General features: G+C 41.8%; 1 protein-coding gene across 1 annotated transcript in view; it reads left to right on the forward strand.

The window, feature by feature from the left end:
• The window catches only part of MAMDC2 (MAM domain containing 2), a 65,121-nt gene that overhangs the window by 18,103 nt on the left and 21,117 nt on the right, over positions 1-25,901 (forward strand). The window contains exons 3-8 of the mRNA XM_055791514.1: positions 15,165-15,430; positions 16,123-16,207; positions 17,168-17,305; positions 19,590-19,846; positions 22,741-22,834; positions 25,487-25,633. Of these exons, the coding sequence (XP_055647489.1) occupies positions 15,165-15,430; positions 16,123-16,207; positions 17,168-17,305; positions 19,590-19,846; positions 22,741-22,834; positions 25,487-25,633 (987 nt within the window). The remainder of the gene's footprint in view (positions 1-15,164; positions 15,431-16,122; positions 16,208-17,167; positions 17,306-19,589; positions 19,847-22,740; positions 22,835-25,486; positions 25,634-25,901) is intronic.

The following is a 25,901-nucleotide window of genomic DNA, read 5'->3' on the forward strand; positions in this document are numbered from 1 at the left end:
TCATCATTGCTTCTGCAGAAGAAATAAGTGATAATGTTAGCTAGACACTGTTAAAGTGTGCCCGATTCGGTTTATCTCACATTTGTTTTGATATAACCAGGAACTCCCACAAGAAGGGTGATCATCTTTAAAAAGTGGCCCACGGTTGCTTTCCAGTTAGAAAGACTTACTGAACTACTTCATTGTCCCATCAAATGTCTATGTACCCTTTTTCCCTGAAAAGAAAGGATATAAATTTCACAGGGGAAACATGCCCAGAAGGAAATTTTGATGTTAGGGATTTTGGATGTTCTCGAGATTCAGCAAACAACTAAAAAGGTAATGAGCTGGACAGGAGATGCTGCATTTATGCAGTGTGCAGGTCACATTGGCACTAGAAAGCCTGTGCACTGTGTTCTGTAGGTGTGAGTGTCTGATGGGGAATGTCTTCACCACTTTTACCCATGAAAATTAGTCAGTAGGGGATGTGATGCCCATGTCTGCCTCACATCCTGCACCAGAGGAATCCTTTCCTGTCCATATGAGGTGGCCTAATGCTTCTTGTGACACATTTCCTCCATGCCAAAGGATAAACATTAAATGCCAAGAGATCTACACAGAAGTGCAGTGGGTTTTGGTAGCTACCAGCCTTCTGCCTGTCACTGGCCTGCCTATCTGCAGGACTCTTTGCCATAGAGTTATTTTGCATCATCTGGCAGGCAGACACAGCTTTTGCTTGATACAAGAAATAATTTAGTTTGTGCTTATAGTTTCTATTCAGTGATCCATCGACGATCCCTTAGGCCATGATTAAACAAACTTTTCAGTTGATACAGTTTTATTTCCACTTTTATCTGTGATGTAGAATTCAAGCCCTCGTATACTGCTGAATTACTTACGGAGGGAGATACAAAAAAGCAATGACAGGTTTATTCTCCCATGAAACAGCTGAACAGAGGTGGAGCTACGTAGTTAGATCTGTTTTCAGTAAGATTCTGTGGGTTTAGTTTTCTCCTGACTGTGCTTCACGTGGCACAGAGATGCAGGAGGAGGAGGAAAGGAGGTTTAAATTTGTTGTATGCTTCCCCTGCTGGAATCAGTATATATTCTCCTGAACTGGCTTGGGTCTGAGAACAGCTGGGAAGCAAAGCCATTTTCCTCCCCAGAGGGTTACAAGCACAACCACGGGCATTTCTTGAAGCTAGTTTCCTGGCAGTTAGTATTCCTATACTTTGCCTCAAAACTCAGAAGCATAACAAAGAAACAATTCTTTTATTTGCAAAATGAAAAAGATATTGCAGACTTTGATTTCTGTTTTAAGAGCAGATTTTTAAAAAGCCAGCATGGAAAAAAAATCCTGTGGAAATAAATAAATAAAAAAAGAGCACTTTTAAAAGCAAGGAAATAGCCATGTATATGAATATGCCTGCTTGGTTTCTGTCTTTGTATTGCATGCTGTAGCCTTTACATTGTGTGCTTTTTTTGCTTCTTAAAAATTCACAGAAAATTTAGTTACCTATTTGCATGATGCATTTTACTGATCCCCCTTCATCACCAGTTTTCTTTTATAAATGAAAAAATAATATCTGTATAGCAAAGTTCTGGTTTGCAGTATAATCTTGCAAAATTATGTTTTCCTAAATTCTGAACATGAAGATTTTTTGCCTTAGATGGCTGTTATATACTATATTGGCTTGGATCAGCTTCTTGATAGTGTTAGAGACCAGACTTTTGAAGACTGCTGAGTGAGACCTTGTGTTTTCCTCCCTCAGAGCACGGCGGTTATAGGAGTACTGGCTCAGTACTTTGGGTTATTTCAGTATCACACATAGAAACGTTGTCTTTTTTTTCTCCAAGTTCCCAGCGGTCATAAATATTTCCCTTGTTTTCCAAGACAAAACTTGGCAAGCAACTACTGGCCTAGTTTACTTTGAGCTTTTGAGGTGTGGAGGAGAAGCAGCAGCAGCTCTGGGAGTTTCACTCTCTCAGGGGTGTGGACATGGGTCTGTCCACTGCCCCACCGGAAAGGGGGAGGCTGGAGACTGTGTCAGAAATTTGCACTGATAACATGTTTCATGGCAAATGTATCTCGTGTCTGAGTTATGAGCAGCTGTCAATGCTGTCTGAGTTTATAGCTTCTAGTGCAGGCTGGAAAAGGTAATCCCACACCTTCACTTTTAAGAGATGGGCAGCGTGTGTGAAACTTGAACCCAAAATAAAGGTTGTGGAGCTAGTCTAATCAGTTATTAACAATTAATTAAGGAGTCAATTGCCTCTGTAATCCCAGAGATGTCCACTGATAGTTCTTGGCTGAGTACAACTGCAGATTCCTCCAGTACACAACCTTGCTCTGCAGGCAGTGCAAGTTTCTGACTCTGCAGGGTAACGGGCAAAACTGGTGGGATCAGCTGCCAGGACAATGTGAGGCTCGAAAATCTGTTTCTTGATGCCAGAAACAAAGTGGTGAGTCATTGCCAGTGGCCAGCCAGGCATGCCAGGGCTCCAGCCAGTGCTGGCAAGCGTGGGGAGTGGGTACAGGGGCACAGGCACCTGGCTCCCATCTCCACAGCCTGCGTCGTTGCAGAAAATACTTTTCCAGCACAAGACCCGCTGTTCCTGGGGAAACTGTAAACATATAGAAAATGTGTTGGGACTGGTGCTGAATGTGTTCGCTGACACTGTATGAAATTTGGTAACACCTTCAAGCATTTCAGCATTTGACTTGTCTCTAACTTCTGAACTGTGCTTTATGGCAAATACGACACTAAAAGCCTTTCTTAGAAAAACTGGACTAAGGACTGTTTTTAGACCACACAAAGCTTGGCAGATAGAGAAAGTTATTTTTACAGAGTTTATTTTCTTCATAGTTTCTTTTTATTTAGAATAAGTATGAAGCACAAGCTGCTCAGTGGGCCTCATCTGCTGATAACAGTAGATGCCACAACCAGCTCAGGCAGCCCACATCGCTGGAAAACGTCAGCAGGGACTGGAAGGGCACAGGGGGAAGTATCTCAAGCTGCTTGTTTGATGCTTAATTCTTTCCTGAGCATCCACCTGTGACCAGTGTGGGGTACAAAGAGCTGGCTGGGAAGATGCAGGGTCAGATCTGACTTTTGGGGTCTCTTGGTCACATTGTGAGCAATAAATTGGGGTGCACATTTGCAAGGGAGCCACTGCCTGTGGGTGGTGGTAAATGCCTGGTGACATTTGGCAGTCCAAGCCCACCAAGGTAAATTAATCTAAATGGTGTTTATGGATATACGTAAACTTTATTAACATCTGTGTGATCACTCTAGGATATTTAGGATGTAAAGAATGTAGAATGAGGCCTAATAGCCTTAATAATCTGTTATGAGAAAAAAAATACAAAAACCTAATGAGGGCCCATAAAGTCTAATACTTCGGAAAGTTTTGACACCCTTTTACTTTCTTTGGCAGGGAAATGGGAGTCAGAATATTTTGAGGGTAACAGTGTCATGAACTGGCAGGGTCAGATTGATAGATTTTTTCCAATGACCAGTTTATACCTCAAGTGCTATTTATGTCTTGATAAATGTGTCTTATAGCTCAGCAGGGGCATGCTAAATGCCTTTGCAAGCAAATGCCTGAGGATAATATTGGATAGTCACTGAAATGATGTTGCAGTAAGTGCTAGAATTTGCCAAAACTTTCAGTAGCTTTTTACTTCCAAAGTTATCTAGAAAAAAAATGGAAATACTTGGGGCCTGTGCTAATAATAAAGTCTGAGCATCTGTGTCCCTGGGCGGCTGTGGGGGCGTGTGAAGAGGCTGCCTGAGGGAATTCATCTATTGACCATCACTTAGCGAGGGGGAGCAGAGAGGCCACCATCACATGACAGATGTGTGAGGACTGGACGGGGCCAGACAGATGACAGATCCCTCTGCATATTCTGGGTGACGTGTGATGTCCTGAGTTGAATTAGTAAGTGTGAAGTGGTTTGCTGACTTGGACTGGGTCCTGAATAAGAGTTTGTTGGGCTGTTTTAATTAAAACACAAAGCCCAGGGAAGCTAAAATGTATCAAAACTCTGTTGATTATGGTCAACAATTAGATACCTTGTAGAAAGCAAAATACTTTCCTAAATCTCCTGAATGCCTGAATGTTCACAATGTTCATCCGCACCATTTCTTCCTGGTCCCTTAGACTGGAGTTTGCACAAGGACGTTCTTTTGCTTTTGATATCAAGTGATCCTTACAAACATGATTCTGGGTAGTCCAAATGTCTTGCTCAGAGATGAAGCTCCACAACTGAACCTCCTTGCAGTGGTACTACAGACTGCAACTACTGAGGCAGAGGGGAGGGAGCCATAGGGAATCGGCCCCTCCCCAAAGAGTCCCATAGCATCCTGTGAAATACTTTGGGGTCTTCTTAATTTTGAGACCAGCAATAAATTTATCAATGAGAAATTTTCTATAATCCCTGTAAAAACTGGAAGGTCATTCTGGTGTTAAAAAGTACATGCAAATTTCTGCAAAAAAATGGAGCAAGCTTTCATTCCTGCCTTTTGACTTGTAGCATTGAATATTTTTAAAATTACCTACTCAACAAAAAGGGATAGAGAATGATAATTGAAGAAGAAAAAGCAAAGCTTAGAGCAGGGGTCCTCGAACTTTTTAACCAGGGGGCCGGCGCGTGGATGCAGCGGCAGGCAGCCATCTGTGGCTGCTTGGTTTCCCCCCCCAGCCCCTGGCGGGGGGGGGGGGGGGCGGGGGGGGGAGGGGGAGTCTGTAAATACCGGGGGCCGGATCGAGGACCCTGGGGGCCGTATCTGGCCCATGGGCCGTAGTTTGAAGAACCCTGCCTTAGAGTGTCCTTGATAGGTTGAATCCCAAGCTTCCCAGGCTGTGAATTAATCTCATGTTTAATTTTGCCAGTTTAAACAGCTTCTGTTTAAGGGTACTCAGAAGTCCATCATTCATATTTGTCAAAAGGAGCTCACTTGCAAGGGTAGGATTATGACCATCTCAGCTTCCAATGGATGTACCCTTCCATGGAGCATGGATATGTATCATTTGAAATATACTTTCTGCTTGAAGGGAAGAGGCAGGAAGCTGGATGCGTTATACTTGAACGAAAAATCCTTTGGGAAACTTCTCTGGACACAGGGAATTCAATACCAACCTGACGGTACAACAGGCTGTACTTAAAGCTCAAAGGTAAGTTTCAGGATTAAGTGTACAACTATTTTCCATTCCCCTAAAATGTGCATGAGATGTTTTTAGAGATTACAGTTCTCTAACCTGGGCCTAGTTTTATCAACCCCTGAAGAATCCCATTCTCCAGTTTCGTGGGTTTTGGCTCAGTCTGTCTGCAGAGACTCACACACACCCTCAGTTGCTACCAGCCTCCTGCCAGGCAGGAATGATGTACAGGACTGCGAGCCTAGAAATGTCCCTGCTAAACTGAAGCCACCAGTGTTGATCTTTGAAGTGGCTAGCTGCTGGATGCAGTTTTGCAGAGCTCCAGGAAATATTAGCCGTGGTCCTGGTGGTTGTCGTGTTCAACATCAGAAGATGTATTCCTTAGCTGTGGGGTTTGTGGTTGCAGATGCTGAATCTTCACCATTGCATGTTCCTGGTCCAGGATGGAGCTTGCTTGGGCAGAAGATGAGTCACTGTGGCTACTTTCTTCTTTAGAGTGGATTACTCGGGAGTGGCCATTAAGTAAACACATCAGCAGCTCCCACAGGGGCAGCTAGTGATAAACTCACTACAAGGCAGTAACCTCCAACAGTTTTTGGAAACTGATGGCATGGCTAGGCTGGCTCCCTCAGGTGACCTTCTGCCAGGCTGCTGCTAGCAGCCCACAGGATCTGATTAGCTCACCTGTAAGCACTTTCTGTATTTCAGAATTAAGCTACTTCAGGACACGGATATAAATATGTACTTTTGTCTGTTAGCAGTTCTGTTTGTATTTTGTGATGTGACATCACTGCTCAATCTGAGAAACTGCCAGTGATCCTAACAATCCTGGTATAAAAAAAGAGTATAAAATCACCAAGCTTACAGAAGTGGGAACTCACAGGAGTTCAGCTTCTGAAGCCAGTGAAACCAAATATTTCAAATATTTTTTCAGTCTTATGTAGGACCTAGGGCCCAGGTGAGTATCAGAGTAAATGCAATTTGTATAGGCCAAGCACATTTATAACTTTCCTTGGAGGGACAAGACTTGTGGGCAAAGGTTACATTTTATTAGTTGATCTGAAGTAGTTGGGAGAGACAGACAAGCATTTAGGCAGATGAGCTGGTTTTCAGGGTAATGCAATAGTCCAAGTGATTTGGCAGATGCAGAGAGAGCAGATTCATGAAGTAGAAAAGTTTTGCTTTTGTAATCTTTCACTGAGCGTGTCCCTGTGGTTTGGAGATGCACTCCAGAAGGCTACTGGTTCAAGTTTGGTTTTTTCCCCAAGGTTAGTGTTGCAGCCTGACGCAGGACCCCCTGCACACAGTGACCTTGCTCCCTTGTGCACCGAAGCTAAGTCAAGTCATGCTGGGCAAACTTGTTCCTGCTCGCCTTGGTTCCAAGGCTCACTTGTCCTCTCCCTCCCAAGGCCACTGCTTGCTGTGACCAGAGTCTTTTCACTTCCCTGGCTCAGTGCAGGTTTGCTTCAGGGTTTTGCTTGGATGGTGAGCACTGCAAGCTTTTAGTTTAACCCCTTTGGAGCATACCAAGGAATTTCTCAACTAAGAAGTCTTCGCTTTTGAAGCATAACAGCATAATCTTCCATATTAATGGAAATCTTGAAAAGCAGCAATGAAAATGAGTTTGGTGGGGATTGGAGTATCTCTTTCTTCTCTCAACCTCTTACTCCCCGTGGCTGTGCCTGTCACTCTGATCTGAGGAGAGGCCTGGCTCCAGAAGCTCCCCCTCTTAAAACAAGAGAAGTGCCCTGTCTCATCGTCTGGCTCACCAGCTTCCTTGTGTTGGTTCCCCTGTGGGGCACAGGCCAACAGTTTTCATCTGGGTTCCAAATCTGATGGATTTACCTTCAAAGAAGTGCCAAAGATGTGTGGACTGTGGATGGGTAGGTTTGCTTTGGGCAGGCTGAGACATGGTCAGCACATAATACAAAGCAGAGCTTGTAATACATTACAGGCATAACCCACCACACCACACTATGTGCATCTGCACAAAGAAATGAAAGGAGCCATGAAGAAAGTAAACAGACAACATAATGCAAGGAAATACTGTAAGAGTGAAATTTCATATTCTTTTGCTGAAGGATGGCAGCCCTGTGATGCACTGTACCAGGACAAGGAGCTGTGCTGGTAGAGCTATCACAGTGCTTTCCCCTGTTTGCTTGATCCTGGTGGAAACACGATCTAGCAAAGGGATAGAGCTAGTACTCAAAGAGGTGAGCACTGTGAACAAATAGATGCCTGATTATTTCTACTTTATGTAGCTTTTATCTTTAATATTCCCTGTGCACTGGGGACAATGGAAACTGATTTAGGATGACAAAGAATAAAGAAAAGACTTTTCTGAATTATTTCTGATTCAGAGATTCACAGCAGAGAATCTGGCATCTCCAAATCATAGAAGAGACAGAATAGGTTGTTTCCAAATCATAGAATAGAAATCATGGTGATGGCTCTTTGAAAGAGCTGTTGCAAGGAAAACGAGAGATACTGGAGAAGAACCTGGCAGCCTTTGTGTCAGCAGATTAAAAGTTGTCAAAATTATGTAATGAACAGCACGAAAATGAGAACCAAGTTGTCTGAACAAAAGCTTACTCAGACTGATGGGTTGGTTGGAACAAGCAGAAAGAAAATTTGAGAAGTGTATAAAAATCTGTGAGGTCATAGTGACAGAAAACAAACCCACATGCTTGTGTTTGGAACAAACAGGAGATGTGGTGTAATTGGTGGATGATGTAAGGATCTTGGGACTTCAAGAGGGAGAGAGACGAGAGGACACAGCTGTTGCCAAAAAGCTCTTATGAGTTCAAGCGTCCCTCAGTGCAGTGGAGCAAATCCTCTAAATAAGAAAACAGCAGCACAGACTGGACCTTTGCCAGATTTTTCACAGGCACACTGATGGATTGAGGCTGGAAGGCTTTGCTGTGTGGTAGTAGCTGTGACCAGATGCTGCAGGCACAGGGTGTTTCAGGGCTAATTGTGTCACTTTTGTGGGTTTTGACAGGCTTGCTAACAACTATTTCTGAACTTTCTGGGAGAGCAAAGGACGGGCAGGGGGTGGGGCTAGTAGTTAATCCAAGCCCTCCTCCAGGAAAGGAGCCTTTGAAGATTCATCCCCCAGCATTGGGAAACATGAGCTTTCTGGGCCAGTCTGGTGGCCATGGCAAACAAGGGACCAAATGATAATCTCAGTCCTGGGAAGAAGACTCAGTTTGCAAAGTAAGGGCGAGCTGGAGAGACAATGCTGCCGGGGGAGCTGGGGTTGTCAGTGATGTCTATCCAGCAGGAGGAAGGTGGGTGACAGCCTGCGTGAACTGCCTGGGTGTTCATCGCCCGAGGCTGTGCTTTTCTACAAAATGTTTTTTCTTTTCAAGAAGTACTACTCAGCTTTGTGAAAGCTGCCTAGAAATCCCGTTGTTCCCCCTGAAGAAGTTGAGCAGCACAGGAGCAGATTTACAGGGGTACTCAGGTGCCCTCCTTGCCTGGGCAGTGAAGGGGGCTTGAGGAGCTGGCAGCAATCAGGAGGGACCGTGGGCTTTTGCTGCAAAAAGGTGACAGCTTAGGCTTGAGGTGCCCCTGTAGGCACACAAGAGGAGGAAGAGCCCTGACAGTAGCAGTGCATGTCAGTCACTGCAGAGAATGAACACAAACCACCTCCTGCTTCCCCATCCCTTGGCTGTTTTCATAGAGCTGCTTTTAAGAAACCACAAAGGACATAAAGGGGGTTTGAAGACCAAAATGGTTTTTTCCCATGATGACAATGCTAATTGGTCCCAATGTATACCATGCAGTTCTTCTGGTGTGAGTCTAACAGTTTACCAGAAGTAAAGTAATCTGTGGCTTCATGGGGCTGAAAATACCAGTTATGCCCTTTGGGGTGAAGTAGCTTTAATTATGGCACCACCCTGGACATTTTGGAACTGAGCCTTGACCTTCATTAACATGGGACAGGCTTTGCCACTCAGCCCGGTGTGCGTTGTGCATGCATCTGGCCATCTAGGGAAGAAACTGCTGCTGCCAAGTCTCCTGAGGGCCTGGGGAAGGGGTTAAACACTGACTCACACAAGAGTGGACCATGGTTGCCGCACTTCCCAGTCTGCCAGATCAGTCTGGGGAGGGGGGCATGGGGCAGGCTCCCCAGTGGCCTGGGAAGTGGACAGCCCTCCTCCTCGGGTCCAGCAGAGGTGGTGAGATGCTTCCTCCAGCTGCCTGGGATGCACTGCTGCTACCAAGACACCTTGCTCACACAAGAGGTCTTGGTGGCTCTTGATGTGCATGCATCAGGTTTGGTGATGTTGTGGCCAAGGCTGCCCAGAGGGGACCTGTCCTGTGGCAGGCAGATGTGGGCAGCAAGAGGAAGCCTGCAGCCAGCTGAGAGCTGGCATAGCACCTTGCTGGAGTTGCACCACAGCTTCTGGCATGGGGACCTGGGGTGGGGGCTCGGTGCCCTGTAGCCCAATGCTGCCTAGCTTGTAAGGCTGTAGTATTCCGAACTGTATTCATTTGACTTCTCATTAAAAATTGTCACTATAGTTGCAGTTTAAGCTGATTCTCTAATCTCAGGCCCAGCTGTAGGCCCAGCTGAAATATTTGTGCAAGCTTTTGTGTGGTTGATTGGTTTGGGGATTTCTTTTACTTTCTTTATGGAATTATAGGGCAAAATCTTTCCCTCCAACTGAAAAGTCTTTTGCTCATGCAGTTTTTTGCTTTCCCAAGACACTGCCTAAAAAAATTAGAAAAAAGCCCACCTCCCCCTCCAGCTCCTTTGTCCTCCTTCAAAAAAGCATTACCAAAAGGGACTGTTCCTGATCAGAGTAAGAATTTTCTTTAGAAAACCTCAACTTTTCATAGACAGGACAAATTTAACATTGATACATACAGTCCTGTTTTTCAAGACAAATTGTCAGCAAAGAATGTCCACTTTAGTTGAAAATTTTGCTTTCTACTGAAAAGAAATTGAGTGAAAAGTGTTGAACCTGAAGCTTTCCTGTCTGGTGCCACAAGCCTTCTCCTAGGTTCACCCAAAATCTCATATGAAGTAGCTTGTAGAATGTCAGTGTTCTTAGGTCAAACTCTGAACCTTCATCTAAACCTCATCTGTATCCAGGGACAGCTTCCATGTGCAAACTTAATTTGCAAAATGATGTCTCTGTGGCTATATCGTTACTATTTTTAATTAAGGTTTCCTGGAGTTGTAAGAAGGCTTAATAGGTCCTAAAGAATGAACTGCTTTGTTACTTTTTTTTTTTTTGACAGTAGAATATTTAAAAAAACCCACACTACAGCCACAGCCCAAAATCCAGACACTGAGATTCCAAAGAAGGTATCAGTAGATCATTTTTTGTCCTAAGAAACTCTGGTAATATTCTTTCCTGTTTCTCTATGGGAAGTACAGAGAAAATCCAAACGTGACTGGCAACATTAAGACATTTTTTTGCAAATTTTCTGCATAAATGAGTGCTTGATCAAATGGAAATTCCCAAACTTTTCCTGCTTCATATTTCCTTAATACTATTTCTCTTGGAGCTCACTGCTTATATATGTAAAGCCACACTCTTGCTGAACTAAGCGAACAGCTGCATCAGATACAAACTCCATGAAGGGTCTGACATGTCTGTGGTTAGCCTTCCAAAGTTTTGCAGAGGAAATATATAATCGAAAAGCTAACTGGTAATTTTAGTTATCCCCGTTGTTTTTTTTTTTTCTTTTTGTCAATGGAATTTGGTTTGTTTTATTGGCCAGTGCATGGCATTTTGTCTTGTTTGTGTTATTTACAGAGAAAGCAATCAGTTTATTTTCTGCACTGTTTTTTGGGAAAAGTAGTATTGCTGGTCGCAACCCCCCTTCCACTAAGCCATTGATATAATCGCTGCTGACTGATGTATTGATGCCTGTCTGGTAAGTAAATAAAAAAATATAAATATAGATCTGGAAAATTTGGGTGAATGACTCATAGACTTAATGTATCACCAGCTGGAATTGAGAGAGAGACTGTACAGAACTGCTTATTAGAGCAGCAGAATGAGAGACATGCATACAGAGGGATTTTAAAGGTCTTGTTTTGTGAGTCTTACTGCCACAATGCATAGTTGCACTGAGGAGGGAGAAGTTTGAAACACTGTGTCCTAATCCCCCCGGGGCTCAACATTTTGCTTAGACATGGAGGAATGTAAAAATAACACCATTGGTCCTGTACAGTTTGACTCAACTGTCAAGGAGAAGACAGTGAAGTTACACAGGAGGTAAAAAGTCATTATAGGAATGTGAGTAAAAAGTGTGTTTACTGGCCAGCCTGCGCAGTGAGTGAGTGGTGGGGGACCTCTGAGAGTCTCCTTTCTCCCATCTCTTCTCCTGGCTATAGTTGTTTGTCTTCACCAGGGAACTGCTAGCTGTTAGCAAGCAAAGGTAGGTAGCGGTCTCTGGCTTCTGTCAACTTCGAAGAAGCTTGTATGGTGTCTTCACCACAACAGCAAAACCCCATGCCCCTAAAAAATGGGAAGTGCAGCTTTACTGTATTTGCACAGCCCCTTATACTGCTTAGGGCTGCATCTACCTCCTAAGCAAATAATTGCCAGAATTGTATGCTTGTGTTTCTGTGTCAACAGGCTTTTAATAGCATTTTGTGACTACCTCTCTTTTGCTTTCCTGTGATTTTGAAGAGTAGTCCTCTCTTGATAACTCCTGAATGACTGCTGTGAATTAAGTGCCTTTCGCATTTGGAGGAGGAGGATTTTGCAGAAAAAAAAATCATGTGGCATGCTGCAAAATGAAGCTGCATGTTACATTTTTAATGACAGATTTCAGGCTACAGCACTGTGCATTCATCAAATTCTCCATAGAGTGCTAAATATCCTTCTGTTACTCCCACAAAGAAGTGTGTGGAAAGTTGTCTGCTGTTTTACTCCAAGGAACCCTCTCTTTGCCTTGATTTGCTCTTACAATTGCTCTGTGTCAGCCCTTGAGGTCTGCATTGTGAGACCTTCCTTTCTGCAGCGGTGGCACATGTCATTGCTTTTACTGAAATACAGTTTAGTACAAAGGCCATTTAGTAAATGCCAGCATTCATTTGGAAGAATTCTAACATTAGCATTTTCTGTGCTTGATACTTACACAGAAAGCGCTCTATCAGTGCTCCCATTGATTTCAGTGGAGCCAATCACACATTTCAACTTCCAGAAGATGCTACAATGATTAGCAGGTTGGGGGTGAGAACACTTTAGTTTTGGAGACTTAATGAATAGGTCGAAATAATCTTTTTTAAAAAAGGCAACACCCCCCACCCCGATTGAAAAGGGAGTTTGTGATCTTTGTTCTCCTGACAGTGAGGAATCAGACCAAGTGAGAGCAAGTGTACAGCAAACAGAGAATGCAGAGTCAAGTTTATAGTAACATAATAATCTCAACTGGCAACTCTAAGAGGTTTTCTTTCTCTTTTAAATAACTATTTTTTGTGGAAGAATCTTAGTCTACTTATAATTAAGTCCTAAAGCCAGGCAGCCATTTAGGCCTCGTAGCTGGTAATTTGAGGTCTCCATATGAGTGTGTTTTCCTATGTTGACACTCATGTATTTTTGGGGGAAGGAGGGGAGGGAAGATGAGTATTATAAGGCTTTGTTTCCTATGGGGTTTGTCATGAAGTGCAGACAAAAATAGGCTTAAATCTAAACTGAAATTGCCAGGCATGGATTCTGAATTGTAGGTTTCTTGGTAAGCAAAATGATCCAAATGCAGCCTAGCCTAAAAACACAGATTCTCCATCTGAACTGGATATTGCCACTTATATCAATTAGAATCAAATGTGTGAGGAGCATTCGACTTCTGATAAAGCCTTGGTGATTCCCCTCTATCCTCCATGCGTGTAAAGAAACATGTACCTTGCACTAGTGCATGCCAACAAAAAAATGCTGTGCATGCTAACTCTTGTGAACTAACTGGGTATCTGTATGCCAGTGGATGTTCTACACTCTCACATTTTATGTAGTGGCAGATTTGAGTATTTGGCAGGCACATTAGCTGCCTATTTTTAAATATTTATTCCTGTGCTTATTTTACTTTCATATGCTGCTGCAGTAACAAGTTACCCGTACTTAACCAGTGATTTTGTATATTCCTCCAAGAGACTAAAACCAGACACAGTAGATATAAAGAGAAATTATGGTAAGAGGGAAAAAAAAAAAAAGAAATTCCATTCCCTAAAAAGGGAAAGAAAATGCAGCTTTTCTATATTTACACAGCCCTTTATACTGCTTAAGGCTGCATCTACCCCCTGAATAAGTAGCAGTCATTTATCTTGCATCTGTTAAAGAAAAATGTACAGTACAAATGGGTTGCTGTGCAGAGTGTCTGCAGGTGAGTGAGGGAGCAGATGCAGGGGGATGCTGTAACATGCATTGCCCAGGGAATCGGATGTTGTCAGAGCTGCTGCTTGCTCCTGGCATCTTTCTGGGGGTGTATGGGAAAGGACTTTGGGAACCTCATAGACCAAATCTGTACCAGCTCTTTGCCTTGGGGAGGTGGTGACTATCCATGCAAATGATGTGTCAGAGAGAATACTCTTTAACAGGCATTAGGGGAGCTCCTAGGAAGCAACCCCAGGGTGGCTTGGTAGAGTTGGAGGTTTCAGGCAGGATTTGGGAGGGGAGGGTGTGCAAACAAGCAATATATTTAACATCAGTCCAGCTGCTGATGTGTTAAAGTAAAGCAAGTGCTTACCTATGTGTGGAAACTGAGACAAGCTCTGTGGTCAAGTGAAGTGAGATTAAAAAAGAAGAAATATATGCTCTGAGGAGTCTAAAGAGGATGAGTATTACTAATGTGCTGCTGGCTGAAGGACTGACTTGACACAGTCCCTGACTGCGCTTACATCTCTTGCTTGCAGCTTGGCTGGTGCGATTTATTATCAGGAGTAAGATTTGTCTGATATACATTGCCACTAAGTTAGAAGGATCATTTTCAGATTGTCTATGGGAAAATGTTTCAAACATGGATGGTTCAGCTTGTTTTGTAGCTTTGTTTTGGTTGGGTTTGGTTTTTTGTGGGTTTTGGTTTGGTTTGTTTCTTTTTTTGTTGTTTTGGTTTGTTTTTTGTTGGGTTTTTTTTTAATTTCCTTTCTCTCTGTGTTTCACTTGTTTCTGGCATTGCATTGCAGGTTTCTGTGACTCCTGTATCCTGTTTTAATCTCCTGATCTTGGTTTTGATGTGTTAGTAAAGTCTGCAGGACCAGGCTTCTGTTTCACTGTGATTTCTTTACTGTTGCCTCCTTTCTCTATGTGTTGTTTCTTTTACTTTTTTTTTTTTCTTTCCTCCTCATGCATTTTTAGCTTGTCATCACATCCTTTCTTTTGTTTTTATAGAGAAGGTTATGTTTTAGGCTCTGCTTCTAAAATATCCATCCACATATTTCAAGTTCAAATTTAGTAATTTCAAATAATCCCATTGAGACTGCTGATGTGTTTAAATATAGCTTTACATTTAGCACTTTTTTGAATCAGCAGTTTTGTAGATTTGAGTTTTACTAGTTAAGAATGTCTTAACTGTGTTTTCTTCTTCAAACCAGAAATGCTTTAGAAGTTTTTGGCTGCAACATGTTTCTTATGTGTTGTTTTAAAATCTAAACTATAAAAATGAAGCTAAAGAGTTTTGATCTGTAAAACAACTAAATATTTGTGCAGCATATTCCTGCCTGTGTGAATTATCTTGTCAATCAAATTGTCTGTCTACAGCTACCCGTTCTGGAGGGCCATACTTACTTAATAATCTGCTTTAAACTGATGTAACTTGCACTCACTGAAGATTTCCAGTAATTTTAAAATTGTGATTAAAAGTGCTGTGAGACACAGTAAGTGACATTTGTGTGGGTACAGTGGGATATCAAAAGGTTAAATGACTTGCTTAACACAATGAGTGGTGGTCTCAGTCTCCTGACCTAGCCCCCAACCAACCATTCTTTATAAATAAGTACTTTTGTCTTATTTATAAAAGCAAAGCCTCTGATGTATATTATTCTGATGTGTGTCTGTTCCCAGGACATTACATTTCTGTGGATACATCTTACGAGGGTGAGAAAGCAGTGCTGTCCAGCCCTGAGCTGTACTCGGAGGAGTGGAGCTGTGTCAGGCTGATTTATCAGATAGCGACAACTGCAGAGGCTTCACCCAATCCTGCCAGGCTCAACTTGTACTTGAGGCAGGAAGGAGAGAGCTTTGATCGTTTGCTGTGGTCAGCCAGGAAGCCCTCAGACAGCTGGCTTATAGCTAGCTTAGATTTAACGAACAGCACAAAGAAGTACAAGGTAAGCCCTTGATTTTAGAAGGTGCCGCAGGCTTTTTGGTGCATGTGTTGGCATGTACAGACTGCTTTTCAGTGTTCCCACTCAGGGTCCTCCTGTTCCTTGGCTTTCACACCCAGGGCTGGCAGCTTGTGAGTCAGTCAACGTCTTTGTCCCTAAAATCAGGGGTGGGGTGCAGCTCACGGGGAAGCACAGCCAGTTGAGCCATGCAGTGAGGATGCCTCACCTCACAGCAGCCCGTCGGAGCTGCTGGCATCCTGCAGCAGATACGGCATCTCCCAGGTCTTGGGTATGCAGCTGCGCTCTCTTGTTCCTGTCCTCTGTGCCCTTCTGGAAGGAGTCAGAGGCTGAGAGGAGAGTATTTCTACCCAAAACCTGTCACATTGCATCTCTCGCAATAACACTTTGCATAGTCACAGCTGAGGAATCTGGAATCCTGCACTGTTATGTGAAGTGTGGAATCTTGTGGCTTTGTCTCATTGTCCTTCAGTGTGCCTTCTGTCCTCAAGAAGAGCATTGACTGTCTTTAATGCCTTCTGCCAAGCTCTTCCAGCAAAAGCACCTCTCCTGACTGTAAGGGCAGTGAGCCCCCCGTGTATATTTAATTTCTTTTCCTATCTATCCTGTTTTAATATCCAGGGTGATGATGGCAATACTGAAATCCTAAAATTTACAGTTTGGTTTATATTGTGCAGATTGTACTGGAAGGTGAAATGGGACAAGATAGATCTGCCAGTATAGCAGTTTTTGAAATCAAAATAACTTCTGGATATTGTATTGGTAAGTACGGTCTGCTAAGCTCCCATATTCTCTGCGTAGAAAAAAATGCCTTGTCAGCAGTTTTAAAACCGAATTAAAGGTTTGGGTTTAGAAGAAAGACAATGGCTTTTTAATTAATGAAAAATTGACTGCCATACTTGATATAGGTATTTTTGAAGCTAAGGTTGCACACACTTAATATGTGTTTTTATTCACCCATCTTTGTGATATATATAGACATTTCACATACAATAATTCATTCTAAAGCTATTTATTGTTCAAGCAGGAACAAGTGTTATATTTTCATAAAACTAGATTGCTGCAAATACTACAACATAACAGCTGCAACATTCTTTCTGCTGACTGCCTGCTCATGTTTCCTTTCAGTGGCATCTTGCAGGCTGCAGAGTCAAAACTCTGTTGACACTTACTGCTATTTCCTCATGACATTTGCCAAAAAAAAAATGCTAATAAAGTTCAAAAATTTAAGTGGCTAGAAGGCTGGGAGACCTTTGCATTTCTGGGGAGCTCTTGTGCAGCCCAACTGAATTGTCCCAATTCTTTGGCTCTGTGCAGGAAACAAAGCAGTCTAATTACTTCCATGAAATACTGGTTCTGCTTTGCTTCTGGCCATCCCTGATTTACAAGTGGAAGTTCTGCTCAGACTGTTCAGTTCTATGAAGTGGTGTATTTTAAATTTTATTTTGTTCTAAATTACAGAAGTCCTGTATTGCCAAATAAAGAAAAAGATAAGTCAGACTGAACAGGATGGAAATGAAAATTTTATCAAAAATTGATCAAAAATTGTGGCTAAGTTTGTTTCCACATATGATAAGCTGTCAAGTGCCATGTCCAGTTCTATAAATATAGGTAGTATCTGCACTGCCATGTGTAAAATAAGGCCAGCGCTTAGGAATAGCCTCTATTCCAGTTTCTGTAATGAAAATGTGTGCACTCAGCTGGTGATGTCTGCAATTGCAGAATGCGATTTTGAAGAAAATCATCTTTGTGGCTTTGTGAACCGCTGGAACCCCAATGTCAACTGGTTTGTTGGTGGAGGGAACATTCGCAATTCTCAGTCTGTCCTGCCCAAAGACCACACACTTAGCAGTGAACTGGGTAAGCAACAAATGTGAAACAGCAGTATAGTGGAAAATTTGAGGCTGTGATTCACATATGACTCTTGTACTGCAAATTATTATGTGAGTTCTTTCCTTTCTCCTGGCATTGGGTGGGGTAAGAATGACCTATGTTGCAAAAGGGATTAGAAAAAAATGGGGGGAATTTGCAGAAGTTCACACGAAGTTTCCTGTAAGCTTTTAATAAGGTTATCATGCCTTTTGCTAGGCTTCAAAATTACTCAAAATAAGGATAAAATTTTGGATGGAGAGGGGTAAAATTCATCTTTCTGTGGAGTCTAAATGTATGGACCACAGTAAGTTTTAAAATCTTGTATTGCTGCTCTGTACACCTTGCAGGGGTGTTCCTTCCAGTGGTTATTGGGAAAATTGAGTAGGAAATCTACAGAATTGAAACATGTTTGGAGAATCTTGGGTTAAATTGCAGAGTTTAGGAGGTTTTGTTTCTTTCAGTTAGATGTGCTGTTGATGCAGTCCGTTGGAGGTAGAATGCTGTAAAGACTTAAAGGATTTTCAGCACTTGCTCTGTGTGAAATTTTTGTCCCAGCCACCTTGTTGAGAGGAGAACATTTTACACAGTCATAGAGAAGGGCTGGGGGATATCTTAGCCTCTGATGTAGTGTTGCGTGAGGTACTGCAGCAGGTGACAGCCAGGAGGTCTGGCTGCTGCAGCACACTGTGTGACTCAGACAACGTGACACTTGTGATGGTGCAGACAATTGCATCATGGAAAGCAGGGTTGATCCTCTTTCCTTAACTCATGCCACTGTGCCTTTTATTTATTTCACAATTGTGTGAGTTGAGTACAGAGTGTCAGTCCAGCTCTGCGTTACCCCACAGCACCTAAATGCTGGTAAAATTTTGATGGAAGTTTAATTCATCGTAACATCAACAGCAGACAGTGCCTCTGCCTATTAAACAAAGTACTGGATGTGACAGGAAATGCCACCAACTGGGAGGGACCTGTTTTCTTGTAGCCACAGTCTTTCTTTTTCACACCAAACCCTCACTGCTGACCGTTGAATGAGAAGACCCCAAGAAGCCAAAAGTCACACGAGCCTTCCTTTTGCAAGAGTTGTGTTACAAAGGTACAATCAGCTAGGGAGATCATAATTAAGCTATGAAATGTGGTAAAACTGCAGAGCAAAAATGAAGACCGGAACTTCTTAGGCAAGTACCACTGAAATGTCTCCCGTCCCCTGGCAGTGGGGAGGCTGGAGCTGACCACAGCCAGGCAAGCCCTTTCCCCTCCTAGTGGAGTGAGCCGAGAAGTGACATCTCCAGGTTTGAGAACACCATTAGCTAATTAATATAGTGGTGTAGACATAAACCTAATGGCACAGTTTGCAGTGTCCATGCTGAAGTACCCGGTCAGATTGGCACTTCATTCTCCTCTAAGCTTTCTACTTGTGAGGAGCCATTTTTCCCTTCATCAGCTGACACTGTTTGGTGCTGTTTCTAGGAGTGTAGAAGAAGAAAAATGACAGATGCACAGTGTATCGATGCACATGAATGTGTCTTGTTTAAATCAAGATAGCTCTCTGAAAATTGAAGCCAGAGAAGCTGTACCCTTTGAAAATCCTGCAGGTCATATTGGGTGTTGAGGGGAGGGAGTCTACTCATCTGTAGTGCTTTTCTGTTTATTAGCATCTCACAGAAGTCTTTTTAAAGGATTTTACAAAGAACCAGTCTGTTCAGTAAAGATAAAACATTTAGAAACCAAATCCTAGATTGAGCAGAATTATTCAAGCAATGAAATGTGCAGAATAAAGGCATTTGCCAATTCATTTGATACATTGAATGAACTACTGAATGAAATATGTGAGGAAACATATGGCCTATAATCTTGTTCATTTGCTTGGATTGCCTCAGTAAAAATTGCACTTGGAAGAAGATTAAATACTACACTGAGCTGTTGGGAGGCGGGGAATTTACTCAGCTGTAACACATTTTTCCATTTATGAATGGGTCCCAAATTCAGAGAATTTATTACTTTCTTTAATATAAAGATCTTGAATAAAGACTTCAGAAAGAGCCAAGACTGACTGTTTTGCCAGTGGTATCTTAGCCAAACAACTTCGCACATAGGAGGAAAGGAGAAAAGAAAAAAATAATCTCTTAGAATTACTAAAATTTCCTAGGAATCAACCATTGTTGTCCAGATCACAGAGATACATGTCTAGTCCCTGCCCATCTCCTGATACTTCTTGTAAGTGGTGTCCTTTAAAGAGCATCCTTATACCCACTTTCTTTTATACTTTTAGGTCACTACATGTATGTGGACTCTGTTTACGTCAAACATTTTCAGGAAGTGGCCCAGCTAATCTCACCAAAGACCATGGCCCCAATGTCTGGCTGCTTATCTTTTTATTATCAACTTAAGCAGGAGAATAGCATTGTTTTTACGGTTTACTTGAGAGACATGAGTGGCTTTTATGAAGAGATCTGGAAAACAGACAGTGCACTGAGTGCGGACTGGGCACTAGCAGAAGTTGACTTCAATGCGCCGTACCCTGTGGAGGTAAAGCAATCATTCCTGTACTGTCCAGCTGTGACTTCCGGGTTGCATCAGACATCAGTGCCGACTCAGGCCAAGTCAGGAACATGGCAGTGGCTGTCCAGTGTCTGAAAGAGGGTTAGAAAGATGCTGGCGATAGGTTGTTTCCTTTGTCCACTGCATAAAGGTCAAGGAGGACTCACTTTCCATACGGCTTGATTTTCAGCAAAGATAAAGTCAGGTGAAGTGCTTGAACAGAATACTTTGGGAGGTTGTAGAAGCCTACTAATGTGAAGTCTTTCAGTTCCTACTAAATAACGTCAGTGTTCTCTCAGGCCTTACGTCTGTGACTCGGGGATCCATTTTTGAGGAGGTGGAGTATCACAAAATAATGCCTGCTTCCCACTGCAGAAGAAAAATTGTAACAAATATTTGAGCTCTATTCTCTACCTTATACAATCCTGCAATTCAGTTTTTCTGTGCTTTCACAAGATAGAGTCCAAACTTGAGTCCTAATAGTACAGGAGTCCTTAGATGCAGAAGCCAGCTCTCTGTGGTTCATGTAATTTATTTCAAGAGTATCAGAAAGAAATTGAGTTTCTTATTTCCTAGAGTTTACTAAAATAACCCCAAATCTTAGAAGATTGAAATAAACATAAATATGTATGTATAGAAAAATACACACACATCTATGTATAAAAATATGTGTGTATATATATATACATACACACATGTATTATATCTTAATATAGGTAAAATATATATTCTTATATCTAATACATACAGAAATATCTTAGAAGATTGGAATAAATAGTGTATATGTATTATATACAACACCTATACTTACATGTATAAAATATATATTATATATGTAACGTATATATACACACACACTCTCCCTACACACACTCTCCCTATAGATACACTTCTAATTCTAGGATTACTATTAAATTGGCTTTCATTCCACTTGCTTTAACTCCACAGAAGTTACTTGTTAATTCACGATAAACCTGCAGATTTTTAGAAATTAGTAGTGGTAAAGCTAATTTTCATCAGATGTTACATAGTCCTTTTATACTTTGTAAAGTCAGCAACCAAGTCATCCATTTGAATTGTCAGACTTCAAATGGTATGGGAAAGGAGATGAGATCTGGTAAGGTCTCATAATACTGAATGGTAAGTGAAGTACTTACTCAATAAATACAAAGTAACACACAAGGGGAAAAACAGTCCTAGCAGTACGGATAGAAATAAATTAATGATTACTTAGAGCTGGGCATTACTGTCGTTAGTTTTGTGAAAATTATCCTCTCAGTTCCTAGGGGCATTCATAAAACCATTTGGAATGTTGGAAACGATACTGGAATAAACAGCAGAACAGAGGATGTCGTACCACTGGACGAATGGACAGGGTACCCCTGTGTTCAGCAGAGTATGCAACTCCAACCCTCTCAGTTAAAAAAGAATATCCTAGAACTACAAGAGGGAGATGGGTATAATCAATAGTGTGGAGAAGTTAGCATTAATGAAATAACAGTTTTCAACCTGTAGAAAAAAACGACTAAAGTAGAATATGGTAGAGGTTCATAAAAATTATGAATGACACAGAAAAGATTAACTGTTCCCTTTCGTTCATAATTTAAGTTGCTGTTTGAAATTCTTAATTACCGGATAACAGTAAAATAAACCAAAGGGAAGATTTTTTCCTACATCACATAACTGTAGAACTCACTTCCACAGCGTACTATGGATACCATTATTCTGATAGTTCAAAAACTGATTAGACGGATTAATGGGAAAGAAAGAATCTATCAGGAATGCTATGTGATGGAAGAAGAACTGAAAACTTGTCATTGCCTTCAGTTCTTTCTGTAGGTAACCTCTGTTGGAAACCAGACACTTGGCTAGATGGGCCTTTGTTCTGTTTGAGGAATCTTTATGTAATCCAACACAGTCATTATTCTAGAGATCACTTTATAGAAATCAGAATAAAGCTTACATATAATTTCTTCAGTTGGTTCAAGAAAGCCTTCCTCTTTGTTTCATCCCACTAAAGGAGATCACTGAGGATTCTTTCCCAGCTCTCCTAGTCTGACTTCCGACCCTGGGTGAAACATCACAGGCATTGCTTTCACTGAACAGGATCGCACTTGGAAGCATTTGTCCATATATCCTTGTTTTGTCCCTGGGATTGCCTTGTGATTCAAGCCTTTTCTCAATGTTTTCCTGTAACTCAGAGTTTTGATAATCAAGAGAAATTTTAAGATGCTTCCTCAAGTTTTATAGACTATCCTCCACTTACTTGAGGAAATTATGTCCCTTGGGAATGGCTAAGGACATTGTTTGATTTTTGTGGTAAGAAAACCACAGTGATAGCTTTTCTGGTTGTTAACTAAATATTTTAAAGGAAATCTTCCCTGCCAGCTGATGCCAAGGCATGGGTTTCAGTATCTGAGGATGTTTAGAAAAAACAGTAAAACTGAATATTGTAAGAGCAGAGTAACTACACAGTTTGGTTTTAGCCCTTGATACAGCTGGATTCTAGATACAGTAATAATTCAGCAGCTTTGGAGTCCTAGTCCATACAGACTGTTTACCCTGAATACTGGCTTTGTATGTTATCATGATAGTAGCCTTACTGCATCTTTAAAACTCATGCTTCATAAAGCAGCATAACAGGTATGTTCCCCTTGATTTCTTCTTGATCTTGAGTGAGCAAAGGTCTGGTGCCAGGGTCAAGCTCTGATTTATAACCCTAATAAGTGATATAATTTAATTTGTCCCAACACCTGCAATGCTGTCTGAGATGCCCTGGAGTCTGTCTGGGACATCCAAACAGAATCCTGTAATGCAAAGATGTGTACCAACATTATTGTTGTGTATATGGTAGATGAATAACAAACTATTATAATTTCCAGGTAATATTTGAAGTTGCTTTTAATAGTGCCAAGGGAGGTTATGTTGCACTTGATGACATTGCTTTCTCTCCAGTTTACTGCAGCAATCAGTCAGGTATGAGTTTTTATTGCTATTTACCATCTTTGTGGTTTTCCCCTTTGCTTTGACCTCTCTGAACCACCTGTCAGTACTTGCAATATTTGGTAGTGATGTGCAGATGCTACCTTCTCAACTGACCAGTGCTACTGGGCTTCTCTTCCTCCTGGTGACAAAACAGCAGATAAACACTAATGTCATTCTTTTGATCCAGAAATTAGTCCTTAATGCTTCCTCTGCCAAGACCTTGCACCAGGGATCTGCAACTGGAGCACTGGACTGAATGCTGTATTTGCATCACCCCAGCTTTTGAACAAATTACCACTTGCAGGCCTGTTGCTGAAAGAGAGGGGGATTTCCCCAGGTGAGGAGGGTATGAGGAAGAAAATATCCTGGGCTTTTCATTATTGCCAGTGTAGAAAATACCTTCCTCCATGCCACATGCTCTGAGGTGTTCTTCAGAGCCAAAATAGGAGACCTTGCCTTCCTGTCCTCACTCTTCCAGGAGGTATTATTTATCTCAGACAGTGGCATGTCTGTCAAGTTTTTGTTAGGTGTTCCCAGCAGCAGAAGTCAGCTGAATCTACATGACCTGTGCTGTAGAGGCACTTCGGATGAAGGGCTTCGTTGTTTGAGAATGCAGCCTCTGCAGTAGCTGTGTACTGGTGGCTTGGGTTTTAGTGTAGCACCAAGCAGTAGTCACAAGCAGATTAGTCGTTTCCCACTGAGCCCATCCATTCTTTCAGTCACAGGTTTGAATTTTTGGCTAATGTTTTGAAGTGATCAAGGGAAAAAAGATTTTTTTGCCCTTTTTTATTTGCCTGGAGTCTCTGCTAGCTTTACCTGCACTGCTGAAGAATCAATTGGAGGTAGATTCCAATTAAGTTATTAATCCCCAACTCTTGGCTGAGTAAATCTAGTTGTTTAATTAACTCCTCAATGCCTGTTCTGTTTTTGCTTTGTTTTGCAACAATCCTGGGTTATGTTTGCAATATGCCATGGATTGGAGCTGTGTGCTCATCAGTTTTCCATTATTTTTTTTTTCAGTTGTCTTATATGTGCTGAGGTATGGGATAAATTTTATAGTATTTTCTGCCACAATCCTGATTCAGTCATACTATAATGGCATGAGTTAAAATCTACTCTGACTAGTAAATTTGATAGGTTCAGCTACAGCTTTGCCTACTAACTCTGATTTTCAAGTTTTGGAGTGTTTTTTTGGGTTTGGGTTTGGGGTTTTTTTTGCTGTTTGAGAAATGAATGCCAATCATTTGCTTTATATTTTGTTGAAATACAAAAAAGCTGGTTAATCCTTCAGTCTTATCTCCTGTTTCCATCTTCAGCTGGTCTGAGCAGAGATGTTAAAATCAAAGAGATCTTCATTCTCGTATTCGGTCATAGCAGTGTATGTAACAACATCAAGGTTTTTTTCTTATTTTTCTGAAATTTTGTTCACAAAGGTCTCAGTGTTAGCCAAGTGGAGGGGAAAGGTACCAGAGTATTAAACTTGCCCCCCAAAGGGTGAATCATACGATGGGTTTAACGCTGCGTGGACCTGGTAGTGCTCCAACTGTGTTTTCTTTAACTAGGAAAGCAGTGGGAGGAGGCCAAGGCTGCCTCATGCTAAGATCTGGCTTATTTGAGGCTGAAGAGACCACTCCATGGCATCTCTCCAAATCAAAAATGTTGCTTCTCCTGAAGCTGATTGCCGGTGTCCCTGCCCTTGCTGGGAAGTCCTTCTTAGCTTCTGTGCAGAAGGGTCATGCATGCTGCTGTAGAGATGCTCACAGGGTCCTGACTCCCAGCGTAGCCAAAAATTGTGTGATGGCTTTGGGTTGTGCCCCTCGTTTCCCCAGCATCTGGTACAAGTGGGTGATAGAGCTTTTAAAGAAGTAGAAATGTTTTACTTTTAGAAGAGCCATTCACCAGGGGGACTTTTTTAGACTGAAGCAAATCCTGACCCATGAATGCCATATTGCAAGTGAAGAGGGAGCCACCAGCAGGGCTGGGGGACTTAGCTTTTAATCAGCTTCAATATAAATGGTGCAGCTTTCTTTTCTGCAGTGTGAAAATGTGAGGCATGGCTCCAGAGGTCAGTAGCCGCGAGATGATACATGAACCAAAAGCTGTTTGACTTCCTTACTTAGGGCATGCATATGCACACACATTAAATATGACTAAAAAAGGGTTTTTTTAAAAAGTGCTCTTTAGAAGAATATTAATGTTGATGTTAGAAAGTTATCGCCTTAGAAACTGAAGTGAAATTATGACACCTATCCACACACATGTGCACATGCAAACTCATTTTGACTGATTATCGTTTAAATGAATGAGCAGGATGAAAACAAATGGTCTGAATGTGCATTACGTCCTGAAGGAGGAATCTTCTCTTAATATCTGTAGCTTATTTATATTTTATAGGGGCAGTGAAGCAGGTTTCCTCCCAGCTCCAGCAAAAATATAAGAAAATAACACCCATTTCCAATGGAAAATTGATAGTTCGTTATCATTGTGACTTTGCTTTATGTACGTGTAACATCTTTGCACATGCTCATCTTCTCTAATGCAAAGAAAGATGAAACAGAGTATACTTTGGCATCGTTGTGCTTCAAATATCTATGTTTATTATACTGTGCTCTTCCTAACAGAACATATGCATCTATCTTTTAGGAACTCCTTTCAATCCTGCTGGGGCAGGCTGCAATTTTGAGGAAGATCTGTGTAGCTTTTACCAGGATAACAAAGATGGCCCAGGGTGGAGCAGAGTGAAAGTGAAGCGTAATGTCTATAGAGCAGGAGATCACACTACAGGGTTTGGTAAATCAAAACTCCTTTTCACTGGAAGAATCAAATTGAATATAAAGGTTAACCTGTTGTATCATTGTTTGCTCTGTTAAATAATGTCATTGGCACACTGGTTAGATTCCCTTACTGCAACTCCCTGCCATTAAAAACCAGTGTACACCACTCTGTCCTAGCTAGGACTCTGGCTGTGCCTAACCACATGTAGAGGGTGAAGGTCACTTGCTGAATAGCCGTGCAGGGCTATCCATCAGTTTATTTTCACTGTACTGATTTGTAGTCA

The sequence above is a fragment of the Falco peregrinus genome, chromosome Z (genome assembly GCF_023634155.1).
Source record: "Falco peregrinus isolate bFalPer1 chromosome Z, bFalPer1.pri, whole genome shotgun sequence".
NCBI lineage: Eukaryota > Metazoa > Chordata > Aves > Falconiformes > Falconidae > Falco > Falco peregrinus.